The sequence below is a fragment of the Monopterus albus genome, unplaced genomic scaffold, assembly GCF_001952655.1.
Source record: "Monopterus albus unplaced genomic scaffold, M_albus_1.0 scaffold25.1, whole genome shotgun sequence".
Classification (NCBI taxonomy): domain Eukaryota; kingdom Metazoa; phylum Chordata; class Actinopteri; order Synbranchiformes; family Synbranchidae; genus Monopterus; species Monopterus albus.
Window position 1 is genome coordinate 1,147,269 of NW_018127905.1, and position 14,044 is coordinate 1,161,312.

Sequence of the window (14,044 nt, forward strand, 5' to 3'; positions counted from 1 at the left end):
CTGGACAGAGATCTCAGATGTTGTTCCTGGGATCTGTTGGAGCCACTCTCCCAGTTTGGGAGTCACAGCCCCCAATGTTCCTATTACCACAGGGACCACTTGTGTCTTCACCTTCCACATCTTTTCTAGCTCTTCTTTCAGCCCTTGGTATTTCTCAAGCTTCTCGTGTTCCTTCTTCCTGATGTTGCTATCACTTGGGATTGCTACATCTTACATCTGTCACTACAGCCTTCTTCTTCTGTTTGTCCACCACTACTATGTCCGGTTGGTTGGCCATTACCAGTTTGTCAGTTTGTATCTTGAAGTCCCACAGGATCTTAGCTTGGTCATTCTCAACCACCTTTGGAGGTGTATCCCATTTTGACTTTGGGACTTTCAGCCTGTACTCGGCACAGATGTTTCTGTACACTATGCCAGCCACTTGGTTATGGTGTTCCATGTATGCCCTGCCTGCTAGCATCTTGCACCCCGCTGTTATGTGCTGGATTGTCTCAGCGGCATCTTTGCACAGCCTGCACCTGGGGTCCTGTCTGGTATGGTAGAATGCAGTATGTACAGTATCATAAATTCCTTTTATTGAAATGATTCCAGCTGGATCAGAAAGTAATCAAGTCCTTCCTCCTGAATGTTTCAGTTCAAATATGTCCAGTGCTAAAGGTGAGTATTCCTGTAGGCAATAATGTAAGTCTACCCAGTGGTTTAGAATGTCCATTATGTCATAATAACTATCTACAGGCGTGGCTCTATAGCCTATATATATAAATAACCATGACAAGCATTGTCAGAGCCCCTTTGAGTACCTTTAGGTCCCTGTTAGGATATCCTGATGTATACTTTCCAAAGCTGTTTCAGTCTTCATCACTTGGACCTACTAGCATTGTGAAAAGCCCTTTGTTTGAACTTAAGGAGCCTTGAGCTAGTCTTCATGTGAAAGCAAGACAAACATTTATCACAGCCCCAACAAATATGCAATAAGTCAGTCATTTGACTGGTCATGTTTTATAAGAGGAGAAAATTCTGCCTTTAGATATTTTTTCCTCAAGCCCTACAAAGAGTGAACGTCTTCTCACTTTTTAATTTAATGACTCTATGACATTTTTTTTCTCTTAATTTTTGCTTGCTCGTATGGTTGGTGCTGGAAGGCTGCCTTCCTCTGCCTGAATGTTAGGAGTGAGGATTCCAGGAGAGATTGTGTGTGATCACATCAGTCACTAAAGTTACTGACAGGTAGCGGGGTGCTGAATGTTCGCTAAAGGCTTGTGAGGTGGAAGATGAAGCCATTGGAATCCCCAGGAGCTAATGACAAAAAAAGGAAAGAGCAGAATAGAAGTATGTGATTAAGATGTAACAGAAGATGGCAACAAGAATATTGAAAACACATCTATAAACCTTTAGTGTGAATCATATACACAGTTTTATAAATGAGCCCCCAGAACACTGAACTGACAGCAGGCTATTCTATTTACAACCTCAAGACTATAAAAAAACTGTGAAGCTACTGTACAAACATAAACAGGGGCACTACTATTTCTGCAATAAAGTGAGGGACATCCACAATGAAGGGGTTTAGCATGACTTAAATTTACTTTCCCTTGCTTTACCAGAGACAGTGCACATGTAGCCTACATTTCCCCTGGGTTTGAGCTTTAAAAATTTGGATTCAAAAGTTATTTGGCTTTTATAATAAACACAGAAAATGTTTCCTTAAAATAAATCCTTGACTGTGCCAGATGGAGCAATAGGTTCTTTTTCATCTGTAGTTCCTGGGCAGGTCAGGGCATGAAGGACCAGCGCTGGTTTGACAAATGTTCTTACAGTACTCTCACAGAGCTTTTAACTATTAAGCTGCAATAAAACTTCTTAACAGGGAGTCCCAGTACAAGAATTATGCCATTTGTTTGTTTTTCCTGAGACTTAAAAATATTTTACTCCCTGATTTTATTACAACACTAACAAGTGCACTAAAATCAACAAACTACCTCACTCTGTCTAGTATAGCTAAATAACAAGAACTCACTACACAAGTACTCATATAAGCAGCTATATGCATACTGTATGATATTATGCATATTTGTTCTTGTTGAACAAAGTACATACCATTTTCTGTATGAAAAACTGCGATTTGTCAGATCAAGAGGGAAGGTGTCTACAGACACATCGGTTCAAAGGTCACCTGGGGCAGTAGCAGCAATAGCTGGGTGTGATTAGCACAGATTATCTAGTATTTTGCTGCTAATCCAATTATAACTTTGCTTTCACAGTAAAACCTTAGGTGAATAACTTTTCATGGTGCCTTCTTGTCCCATCATGTTCCTTTAATACATCATGCATGATGCTCATGATGTCACTATTTGGTTAAAGCTATATAAAGTTATCCAGGTGCATCTTTTCACCAATAAAAATATGTTTTTTTTTCATTAATTAAGTTTATATTTGCAGACGCATGTCAGAGAAGTTGTATCAGGTTTACATGAGACAAGTTACCTTGAATATATTTAGGAAACAGCTGTATGGAAAATCACAAAAAACAAATAAAAGCTCAGTTCTTTTGATTTTATAACACATCATATACTGGAGATAACTACTGGAGATAACATGAATCAGCGAGTATTACAATGACAACCAGTAGACATATTGAAATATACACGACATGAGACATTAGGTCAGTGCACTCGGCATGCATCTGAAATAATATATAATGAAGGTGATATAGAAATTCTGCAAATGCATATTTCTGTTTTCAGTGCAGTCTTAATAATGGTAAAAAGATTTTGAGCAGGTCAGAAATAATAATAATTATAATAATAGCATGAGCAGCTTTGGTGGACAAGCAGAATTTAATGTTCAACTATAGAAAATATTACTTTCTACTCCAATCGACCAAATATGTCAGGATCAACTTTGGTTAAAGGCACACAAGACATGTATGATATTTTCATTTTTTAATCTGACAGAGCAGCTAAATAAAGCAACGTATTTCTTTTTTGAATATTGAACTTAAGATCTTGCAACCTCAAATACATGTTGGGACAAGCAGCTCCAGAACACCGTGCATATGATAATGTTGACGGTGTAACACAAAAGGGGAGATTTTTAAAGGGAAGGGTTCAAAAACCCAGTATAACCTATTGCTCTAGGACAGTATTTGCCGTTTGCTTCATGTGTGTGTTTCCTGGATGAAGCCTCCTTCCTCTTTCTGATGCCGTGACTGCTCTGCTGCAGTCCATAGGTTTTTCTAGCCTGGGCTCGCTCCTTCTCCATAACCTCAGTGTCATCCAGAATCTCCAGACCTGGAATCTGACTGATGACATATTGTCTATGAAGGCAAAAAAAATAAAAATGCTGTTAGCAAGATATGCTGTACACAGAATGACAAGTGGTGGTGTCGCACTGGGCTGTATCACACTGAAGAGACAGTTCTAATATTCTGCTCCCACCTGTACAAAGGTTTGACCCAACATACTTCCATATAATGCAGTCTACAACAAAGTACTGACCACCTGCTCAGTAAATTTACCCCGCACTCTCATGAATGGAAGAGCTATTGTACTACATAGGATTATATTGTACTGGTGTGCTTAATAAAATGGGAATTAGGAATAAATATAGAGTATATAGATAGAATTTTACTCTTTGAGACTGACTTGATTTGCACAAGTAAATAAAAAAATCACATTTTTGTTGTGTTGGCTGGTTCACATTGTTATGACATTATAACCAATTTGATGTTTTTTATACTGTAGAAAATAACACACATAGTGTTGTTTGATAAATGCATATAGCTAAAGGGGAACCTTATTTTCCAACTCCTAACAGATCCACAACACAGTGTCTGCAGTGTACAGGTGGCTGTGCCTTTTTTCTGCTGACTGCAATTGCCCATTTAATCAGTCCATTGTAATACAGCAGTTAACAGCGCCACAAAGCTATCAGATGTCTTCAGATGAATACAGACAACACGCAGGGCTTACATTACAAAGTGCATATTGAAGACTGATTGTTCAGTATTATACTCAAATGGTTGTTATGTGGACAGTACAGTGATGCACCTGTTGCTGGATTGCCCACTGGTAAAGATATTTGGGCCTAATGTATTTGAAAACCTCTCACTGATTTCTAATATACACATCAAACACTGTCCATTAGCTTGTTTTACTGGGCACAAAGGGAAACATTGTGCATTTCAATACTGTAGACTAGATTAGTATATGATTTTACAAATAATTCTAATGAACAAAAACTATGCAAACCACACTGTTCTACAAACACTTATCAGTGTACTGTACCTGCTCTGTTCTGGCCCGCCCTCTCTCTTGTGTTAATGTTTTAACACAAATTTAGTTTAACTGTGTTCTGTCATATTCGTATTTTTGGCTCTGTAAACAGCTCCTTAGCTCCTGACTGATTGTCCTTTAATATGTTGTAATTAAAAGCCAGATCTCTTCTCAGACACCACTAGTCATAACACTGCATATTCTGGCACTGTGTTCTTAATGAGCCAGACAGGGGAGCCATTCCTCAAGTAAACATGTGAAACGCCTTAACTTCTGCACATGTGGTCTTAAGTGAATAAACTACACTTCTTGGATTTTTCATATTTCTACTCCTCTTTTATTTCCCAACATGAAGATCTAAATGGATTGCATGCTGTAGAAACAATCAATCTTTAATTATGTTTTTAAATGTATTTGTTCATTTTTATTGGCATAAAAGCAGTCAACCTTGCATGTACTGAGTCTTGAATCTGGCTACAGAATACACTCCTCATTATGTGTACATTTCTAATTGTAAAAGATAGTATGGCCATGATTAGTTATAGATTAAGTAAGATTAAGTGACAACCTATAGCTTAGCAGATAAAATACTGTGCAGTAACTAAAATGCAGTGGCAAAAGTACAGAGATTCTTCTTTATGGTTTTATGATTAGTGACCATAAATCTGCAAACACAACCAGTCAGTGAGAAGTAGGACCTTGATACTTGCCTATAGTCTTTGTACTGGGTCAGACTTCCTCCATTGAAATAGCTAGGTGCTGCCTCATTGTTCATCATACTGAGGATCCTATATTTGAAATGAGTAGAGAAGCATAAGAGGGACAAAATGGAAATGGTTATGCAGGGTAATAACAGCCACGTAAATATACAATATACATCTTCAACAGAAATGCCAGGCTCACTTGATGTTTGGGAACTTTTGTCGGATTTCTTCCACAAACACAGGCAGATTGTTGATCTTGTTCTTGTTGATGCACACTGTGGTGACACTGGGCATATAGGGGAACTTGACATGAGACGTGTAGTTGTTGCAGTCCATAATCAGAGTGCTGAGCCTTTCCAGCTGACCCAGCAGTGCCGGGTTCCAGTAAGGACTGAATAAAGGAGAACACACTGAACTGCACCTGCTCATCAGTTACTGGGGAAATATTCATTATAATTTTATTTAATCTTTATTTATTTATATATCTCATCTGGCCTGGGAATGCCCCAGAATCCTGCCAGAGGAGCTGGAACATGTGGCCAGGGGAGAGGGACGTCTGGACTACCTTACTGAACCTGCTGTCACTGTGACCTGACTCTGGATAAGCGAAAGAAAATGGATGTAAATCGCTAACCTTTATTTAACCAGATAAGTCCCACTGAGATTATAAACCTCTTTCACAAAGGAGACCTGGCCAACAAAGTCACTCGGGTAAACATAATAACACAATATAACATTACAAGCACATAAAAAAGGGGGTTACCACAACACATTTAAACTTCAAAGACCCAAGCAGAGACATGTAGCAAAAGAGTCAGTCTTCATTAAGTATATCATGGCCTTAAATCTCGACAATGATACCAGACTGTCCAATTTAATTTCTTTTTCCAAGCTATTGGAAGTATCTGCAGCAGAGAAGCAAAATACCTTCTTTCCTATCTCTGTCCTTGGACTAGGGAGCAGATAAGTGATTATAAGTTATAATTAAATGAAGAGTTTCAAGCAATAAATTTACAAAGATAGCAGTGTAGCTTGCCAAGAATAGCTTTCTAGATAATTAAATACAAGTGATTTAGTCAGCACATGGAAGGAGAAGGCCATCTAGAGTACAGGGTGCAATGATGAGTCACTGGTTTTGTAACAAACCTTAAAGGACTATGACAAACAGTGTCCAACTTACAAAGACATTGTGCAGATGCATTCATATGTAACAAATCACCATAATCAAGAACATGCAGAAAGGTGGCTGTACTGTCCTCGCCATGAGTAGTCCATTTTCAAAGCTAGACAGTCAGCTTACAGGGTGTAATTCCCCAATAAAAACAAGGCGTGACGTTTCTTGTTATTCAATGAGGAATTCTTTATTTGTTTTTCTTTTGTAAAAGACGAATAATGTCCAAGGCACAACATTGAGAAGTAACAGATGTTCACAACACAAAACCTTGCAGGCTACCATGTCTGACTTAACTTTGCATCTAGTCCCTCAAGATTACTGCTGCCATAAAACCCACAGGGGGCAGTGCTGCATAATTCACGATAAACAGTTCCAAATGCACTCAAACAGAGGGCAGAACAGTGGCAGCATAACAATAAACAAATTTTATTTGCTTCCCTTTAGCTGTCACACTGTCAGCTAAGTCTATAGCATCAGCTTAGTTTTATCTGTATTCAATACAAGCTTAAGTTTGGAAAGCTGACACTGCTTTATATTTAAACCAACACAATAGTATCTGCCTAACAGTGAGAAAAGTCCAATCAGCATTTACACCCAAATTATTAACAAAATAAAATTGGGCCAAGCATAGACCCCTGTGGTACTTCAGTAATTTCAGATAGCCGATCCCAACAGAGCCCATTAACTTACACACCGAGTCTGCCAGATAACTTGAAAACCATCCTGCTGCATGCACAGACAATCCTAGACCATTGTATTAACAGGCCATGGTCAACAATCAAATGTGTTAGATAAATCAATGAATAAAGCTATAATATCCACTTACAGGACCTTGCTGAGGACTACAGTATGCTCTTTAAAATAATATACAATAAAGGAAGGTTACTTTATGTCTGATTTATCAGATGGGAGATTATTGCTTCAGTTTGTGCTGCTCTAAGTGTCCCACTGTGACCTAACTTAATCAGACAAATATGGGCCTGCTGCCACAGACATGTAGCAGTATTTTTGGTCCTTACAGCTGTAGTAATCAATATTTTTACATTTTATATATATATATGGCTTTAGGTTTATGGCTCTGATGACATTGCAGTGTCTTTCAGCTCACTGTGTTATGACCAGCAACTAGTTGTGGTTCACTCTCTTAACTCTCATTGACCATTATTTCAGGCAGGCAGCTGTGTTTGGCACAAAAAAAGATAATAATTCCCTATGGGTTTGTCACTAGCAGCAGCACCTTTCACATTAAACACAGCCATTTTATCCATGGTAAAATAAAAATACTGATTAGTGCAGCTTTAATTTTCTCTTTTAAATACCAAGCACTAAAAACAGAGGCACACTATATGACAGTAGTTGTAGTAGGTCCTACCTTCTGACTATTGAGAAAAGGATACTCATCCAGCAGATTGTAACTCAGATCCAGTACCTCCAGGGTGTCTTTCTGTGTTAGTATGGTTTCATAAGGGATTTCTGTCAAGCTCTGGTAAGCAAAAGAAAGCCACTGAAAACTCAAGGCATGACTGCATTGATTGTGTTGGCCTGAAGTATGATGATCCATGGCAACAACTCAAGCACAGTAAGCCCTTCAGTTCCTCTCCACTTGTACTGATGAAGATTAGGAAGAAAGTCAGATGATTAAATCACAATCAAACCTGGAATAAACAACTAAATAATTGACTGAAAGTGTGTTAATAGTGTTTTACTAAAACACAATTACTACTATTAATACTGGTACCAACCTTCTGAAGCTCACTGTGAAGACAGTACTCTGGGAAGCTGCTCACAGACCCTGTGTGCTAAATTCTGTGTTCACATAAAACAAGTGAAATCTATCATGTTTTAATAACTTTAGCTTTAGAGGTGTTTGTAGACGTTCTGTATTTTAGAACTTCGATTGTTCGGCTAGTTACATGTAACAACATCCTGACTCCAGATACTGTATCAATCTTCTCATCTTACTCCCAGAACTAAAGTAAAAGTGTGCTTATTTCTCAACACAGACTATTCTTTTAATGTTCAAGTGACAATAGAAACAAAAATTGTATATTAACTGCCAAATGACTTTTCATGATAATGACCTAAAGACAAATAAGACAAATACACCTTTATTCATTAGTTATACATTATACAAAATACATTTCTCAAAGACAGTAGAGTGGTGGTTACCAGACATGGTTACAGTAGTTAGCTACCACAATATTATCTTAGTAGGACTTATTATGTCAGCTGACAGCCCTCTTTATTTTAAAACTTCTTTTCAGTTCGGCATTGACCCATGTTAGCATTATGCAAAAATAGGGCTGCTCTTCATATTAAAATCTTCCTGAACAAAGTGAATGAGTGGTTTTAGCATTTTCTACAACACATGCCTGCTGATCATAAACTAAAGTACGTGAGCAGCTGCCAATGCACTAATATGTTACCTACTAGGAAAGAGCTTTATTCCAGAAAACACTTGTAAAAGTGCAACTGTCTCAGTGGACTTTCCTTAAGGACCTTCCTCCTGACTTACTGATGTAATAAATGCTGCTATTGTAAGACTTACAAAAAGCTTTTCTTTTTAATCCATTACAATGGTGATCAGCCATAACAACAAATTGCCACTTACATATCCGAAACTCAAATATTTCAGGTTGTCCTGCTACTATGTGAAGAACAGCCCCAAACAAAAGCCTAGACGGTGTGTATAAATGTATATTTAGTTCACAATGAAACTCACCAAGCAGAAGAGAATCCCTTGTATTTTCTCAGTGCATGAAAACCTCTGAGAACTGCTTACAGCTTATATAATGCCCTCTTTCATACCCCAGTGGTAGATCACATGATAGTGATAATCACATTGCCTCTTAGCCTTGTGGTTTGCAGGACCCAGTGGCCCACATCTAAACAACATAGATAATGTTGAATTCTCAAAAAAAGACAGTGGATTAAAACTGATGAAGACATGTCAACATTAAGTCTAGTTTTACAGTACTTAAGGAAAGTTGTTTAAGGGTAATTTAGAAACTGGCCTCGCCTCCCTACCAGCACCACCGCAGTCCATGCACTGTAGACTGTATGTACCCTTTGCCTTCAAATTCCCATCAAGTACAGCGACACAGCAGACCACAGAATGCATTTTCATTAGATTTTGCCTGTAGACATGGAACCCAAACGGTAAAAGGCAACATACACTGGGGGCGTTGTGTCAATCGACACGTCGACACGTGACACTCTTAGCATGCACCAGAAGTGGCTTCGTGAATTCAGTGACGTGACACTCTTAACATACACCAGAAGTGGCTTCGTGAATTCAGTGCAGGACTATCAAAATGGTTGAGTTCTTCAGTATCTTAAGCTTTTGACATATGTCAACCCTGGGTAAATAGGACAATAGCATATCCTGACGCAGCAACATGCATCAACCTGTGATGATGGCTCAGTTCACTGCTGTTGTGTGGGGTTGATTTGAAAATAATGGGCGCAAGTGTTTTGTCACACCTCACTAATGAAAGTTGCCATTAGTATTCTGCTAGTACACTGTCAGTTGGGTTGGGGTAATTAAACACTAATTTAGGAATATATGCAATGTAAGCACAGTAATAATCAAAGTGATAAAAGACAAAACTACACTGAACAAAATTATAAATGCAACACTTTTGTGTTTGCCCCCATTTTTCATGAGCTGAACTCAAACATCTACAACTTGTTCTATGTACACAAAAGGCCTATTTCTCTCAAATATTGTTCAAAATCTGTCTAAACCTGTGTTAGTGAGCACTTCTCCTTTGCCGAGATAATCCATCCACCTCACAGGTGTGGCATATCTAGATGCTGATTAGACAGCATGATTATTGCACAGGTGTACCTTAGGCTGGCCATAATAAAAGGACACTCTAAAATGTGCAGTTTTATCACACAACACAATGCCACAGATGTCGCAAGTTTTGAGGGAGAGTGCAATTGGCATGCTGACAGCAGAAATGTCCACCACAGCTGTTGCCTGTGGATTGAATGTTCATTTATCTACCATAAGCCGTCTCCAAAGGCATTTCAGAGAATTTGACAGTACATCAACTGGCCTCACAACCGCAGACCATGTGTAATCACACCAGCCCCGGACCTCCACATCTAGCATCTACACCTCCAAGATTGTCTGAGACCAGCCACCCGGACAGCTGCTGCAACAATCGGTTTGCATAACCAAAGAATTTCTGCACAAACTGTCAGAAACCGTCTCAGGCAAGCTCATCTGCATGCTCGTCATCCTCATTGGGGTCTCGACCTGACAGCAGTTCATCGTTGTAACCAACTTGAATGGGCAAATGCTCACATTCGATGGCGTCCGGCAATTTGGAGAGGTGTTCTCTTCATGGATGAATCCCGGTTTTCACTGTACAGGGCAGATGGCAGATGTATGGCGTGGCATGGTGTGGGTGAGCGGTTTGCTGATGTCATTGTTGTGGATTGAATGGCCCATGGTGGCAGTGGGGTTATGGTATGGGTAGGCTTACGTTATGGACAACGCATTTTATTGATGGCATTTTGAATGCACAGAGATACTGTGACGAGATCCCGAGGCCCATTGTTGTGCCATTCATCCACGACCATCACCTCATGTTGCAGCATGACAATGCACGGCCCCATGTTGCAAGGATCTGCACACAATTCCTGGAAGCTGAAAACATCCCAGTTCTTCCATGGCCAGCATACTCAGTGGACATGTCACCCATTGAGCATGTTTGGGATGCTCTGGATCAGTTTCTGGACCCCACCCGGACCCCCGCAGTACAATAAAACTGCACATTTTAGAGTGGCCTTTTACTGTGGCCAACCTAAGGCACACCTGTGCAATAATCATGCTGTCTAATCAGCATCTTGATATGCCACACCTGTGAGGTGGATGGATTATCTCGGCAAAGGAGAAGTGCTCACTAACACAGATTTGTGAACAATATTTGAGAGAAATAGGCCTTTTGTGTACATAGAACAAGTCGTAGATGTTTGAATTCAACTCAAGAAAAATGGGGGCAAACACAATTTTGTTCAGTGTAGATTTAGATACAGGGTGCCTTAGCTAATGTTTCAGGACCTGCAGGGAACCTGGGCCTTTTGGGGTCCCTGGTGGTCTAGGGTTCTGATAATGCAGCCTTGGCTCTGCCTGAAATAAGCAAAATTCACAATTATTCTTATTAGCATTATACACGGAATTACTCTTTCAGTGGTTATTTAAAATAAACAAGGTCACTTAGTGTAGCAGGTAGCTGCTTTTTAGACACATCAATTGCCTCAAAGTTCATTATAAATCATAGAAATCTTTCCAGCAGTGTTTCCATCACTCCTTATTGGAAGGTTGGTTGTGCAGTTTAAATGTCCTGAGTCCTTCCTTTGGCAGCTCTTCTGAAACAACATGGCTGTGATGCTGTTCACGAGGTCAAAGTCAAGTCTTGACTGAACACACAAAGCGATGACCTCTATTCGTTTTGCAGTCCTTGATTTGCCACTTTGCCTTTCTCCACACTAGGACGCACTTCTCGCTTCCCTTCAGTTTTGATCGAGGGGGCGTTTTTCTCCAGTTGGTGTAGCTGACCGGGTCACCACCAGCCCACTCCCAGCGCCCTTGGCCTTCCCTGTCATTCAGGCCTTAAGCAACAGGAGAAACACCAGTGACAGTAAAAAAAAAAAAAAAAATTTTACTAATGCAATGCATCAAACTCTGAAAGATGTGGTAAAATGCATGGATTTTAGCCATTGAACCAATATCTGCCTCAGAACCGACCTTGAATTGGGTACTGGGCAGACCAAGCTACATTAAATAGTATTATCCGCTCTGCTCCATTCACTTGCTGTGGTGAAACATGATTGTGATTTCCTGATATTCTCACCTCTTTCTGCAAATCTTCACAATAAATATATTTTAAACCCATTTTAATGTGCTTGACTGTAGAAGCACAGGTGTTGACTATACAAATCCTGCTTAGCTAACATTACCAAAAATTTACACAATGTAGTTTTTCCAAAAGTACACTTTTGCAAATTCTGTTGAAAGCTCATTTGCACACTGTAAACAAAGTAACACTCAATTTATTTACATGATTAACAAATCATGATAAAGGAAACTGACTGCATCCTATGAAAACAAACTTTAAACTGATGTGTAAATACATATAATTTGACACTGTAAGAAATACACATAAAACAAAGGGCTTTAAATCATCATTAAACAGGAACACTGTTGTAACAAATCAAGTACAAAATAACCACCTATCCAGAATGGTTTTCGTCCAGTGAAATTCCAAAGCCAATGCATGTCGACTTTAGACAGAACACTAGCTAGAGTTCCTTTATACCTGAAATAAAAAAAAGGACAGCTGTTTTCTGTTTGAAGGAATAATTTATAGATCATATACTGCAAATGAAATGATAATTTTGTGCATGACAGACAAGTATTCAGAAGCATGTACAACCATGTTTTCTGCCTCACAACTTCTCTCCAAAATCTGTAAATCCTTTAACACACGTGCTCTGTGTTTGTGTGAAAACACAATGTGTTCGAGCTGCATGCCAAGCTGTACCTCTCTCTGCAGGCTCTGTTAGCTGTGCTCCAGGTGGCTTTGTGCTCAGTGCTGAGGATGTAACAGTGGCTACCATGAAATGTCCAGCCTTGAGGACACACCTGAGCATTCACCATCTGTTTCAACAATAAATGTGCAGACATGTTGACATTTGTGCTTAAACATAATTCCCATTTTAAATGGAAATATTAAGAAATTTTAGAGGTTTATTGATGATTTGTCAAGAAAGAAAAATCATACAGACTGAACTGTAATGGAATACTGTATGCGTTTTAACTTGTAAACCGCTCAGTTCCTTTCTGGGTCTTCATAAGTAACCAACTGGGGACACAGAATGTTTACTGTGTCCAAGGTAGTTTCCATGGGCTTCATTTGGCCTTTAAGTGTTACCGCTTCAGTATAAAAGTTCATTCTTGTCCTTGGGATTAGGCTTGACAAAAAAAAAAAAAAAAAATCTAGAGAAAAGGCGTTCTTAGAAGTTTCACAAAGTTCTATACTAGATCCAATTCATTTTAGTCTTTATGTTAACATTTAGGTCATTTATAGGGACAGTGTTGACTTTATTTGCTTTGCAGATGACACCCATTTCTACATTATATAACTGTTGATCTTGAATAACTGAACCCCCATTTACTCCCTTGAAAAATACATGTGATATTAATTTATAGATTCATTCTGAGTAAGACTATTGTTATTGATCCACACTCACAATGACTGAAACAATCTGCCGACAATTTACATCACTATCTTACCAAATTACATTACAATTTCCCCATTGAGGGATCAATAAAGTACCTACCTACCTACCTCAGGCATGAAATGTGGATGTTACAACTGACTCTGATATAACTTTCTAATCACATATCAGGAACATATGTAAAGCAACACTTTGTCACTTGAAGAATTTTGCCAAACTATGTCTTTTCTTTTTCCCACAGATGCAAAGATGCTGTGGATGCAAGAAAGTTTCCACCTGCTGTGAAGTTGATATACCTGATCACTTGGTGCCCAGGGTTTCCAGGAGACACCGTTGCAGTGAAAGAGCTGATTGGTGCTTTGGTTGAAATGCAAAAGTCCCATCAGTTCTGGCACACAGGGCTTGATGATGGCATTATCAGCTGGAACCTATAGGCCACAAAAATTATACTTAGTGTGAAACAAGAAATATGCACAATATTACAGTGTGAAACATTGTCACACAGATGGTAAAAAGCACCCCACAATGGTAGAGCTGCAATTCCATCCATCCATTTTCCTCCGCTTATCCGGGACCGGGTCGCGGGGGCAGCAGTCTAAGCAAAGATGCCCAGACTTCCCTTTCTCCATACACTTCCT

At 39.2% G+C, this 14,044-nt stretch overlaps 2 protein-coding genes across 6 annotated transcripts in view; both read right to left on the bottom strand.

Moving 5' to 3' along the window:
• Window positions 1–508: 508 nt before the first annotated feature.
• On the bottom strand, window positions 509–9,400 carry LOC109957177 (U2 small nuclear ribonucleoprotein A'). 4 transcript variants are annotated; one of them, XM_020594838.1, is made up of 7 exons: window positions 8,875–9,400; window positions 7,895–7,944; window positions 7,550–7,760; window positions 5,178–5,360; window positions 4,985–5,062; window positions 3,126–3,316; window positions 509–1,296 (listed from the first exon to the last, which is right to left on the bottom strand). In XM_020594838.1, exons 3-7 carry the CDS (start codon window positions 7,711–7,713, stop codon window positions 1,250–1,252), a joined length of 663 nt encoding a protein of 220 aa, XP_020450494.1. In that variant the 5' UTR covers window positions 7,714–7,760; window positions 7,895–7,944; window positions 8,875–9,400; the 3' UTR covers window positions 509–1,249. The 4 variants fall into 4 exon arrangements, with proteins under 4 accessions (XP_020450494.1, XP_020450495.1, XP_020450497.1 ...); XM_020594839.1 differs by having other exon boundaries at window positions 7,895–7,958; XM_020594841.1 differs by lacking the exons at window positions 7,895–7,944; window positions 8,875–9,400 and having other exon boundaries at window positions 5,178–5,338; window positions 7,550–7,633.
• A 1,757-nt stretch (window positions 9,401–11,157) lies between these two features.
• Window positions 11,158–14,044, bottom strand: part of frem1a (Fras1 related extracellular matrix 1a) — a 58,031-nt gene continuing 55,144 nt past the window's right edge. For both annotated transcript variants that reach the window (XM_020594902.1, XM_020594901.1), the window contains exons 35-38: window positions 13,703–13,834; window positions 12,710–12,825; window positions 12,399–12,484; window positions 11,158–11,777 (exon numbers count right to left, since the gene is read on the bottom strand). In XM_020594902.1, coding sequence (XP_020450558.1) covers window positions 11,575–11,777; window positions 12,399–12,484; window positions 12,710–12,825; window positions 13,703–13,834 — 537 coding nt within the window. In that variant the 3' untranslated portion in view covers window positions 11,158–11,574. The remainder of the gene's footprint in view (window positions 11,778–12,398; window positions 12,485–12,709; window positions 12,826–13,702; window positions 13,835–14,044) is intronic.

Excerpts from the sequence above, each read along its gene's own strand:
- LOC109957177 (XM_020594838.1), bottom strand. The coding sequence starts at position 7,713 with ATGGATCATCATACTTCAGGCCAACACAATCAATGCAGTCATGCCTTG. Across the intron at positions 5,361-7,549 it reads AGTTACAATCTGCTGGATGA|GAACCCGGCACTGCTGGGTC; the intron begins GTATCCTTTTCT and ends CAGTCCTTACTG. Across the intron at positions 1,297-3,125 it reads ATACTGTCCTAGAGCAATAG|CTCCTGGGGATTCCAATGGC; the intron begins GTTATACTGGGT and ends TTTTGTCATTAG.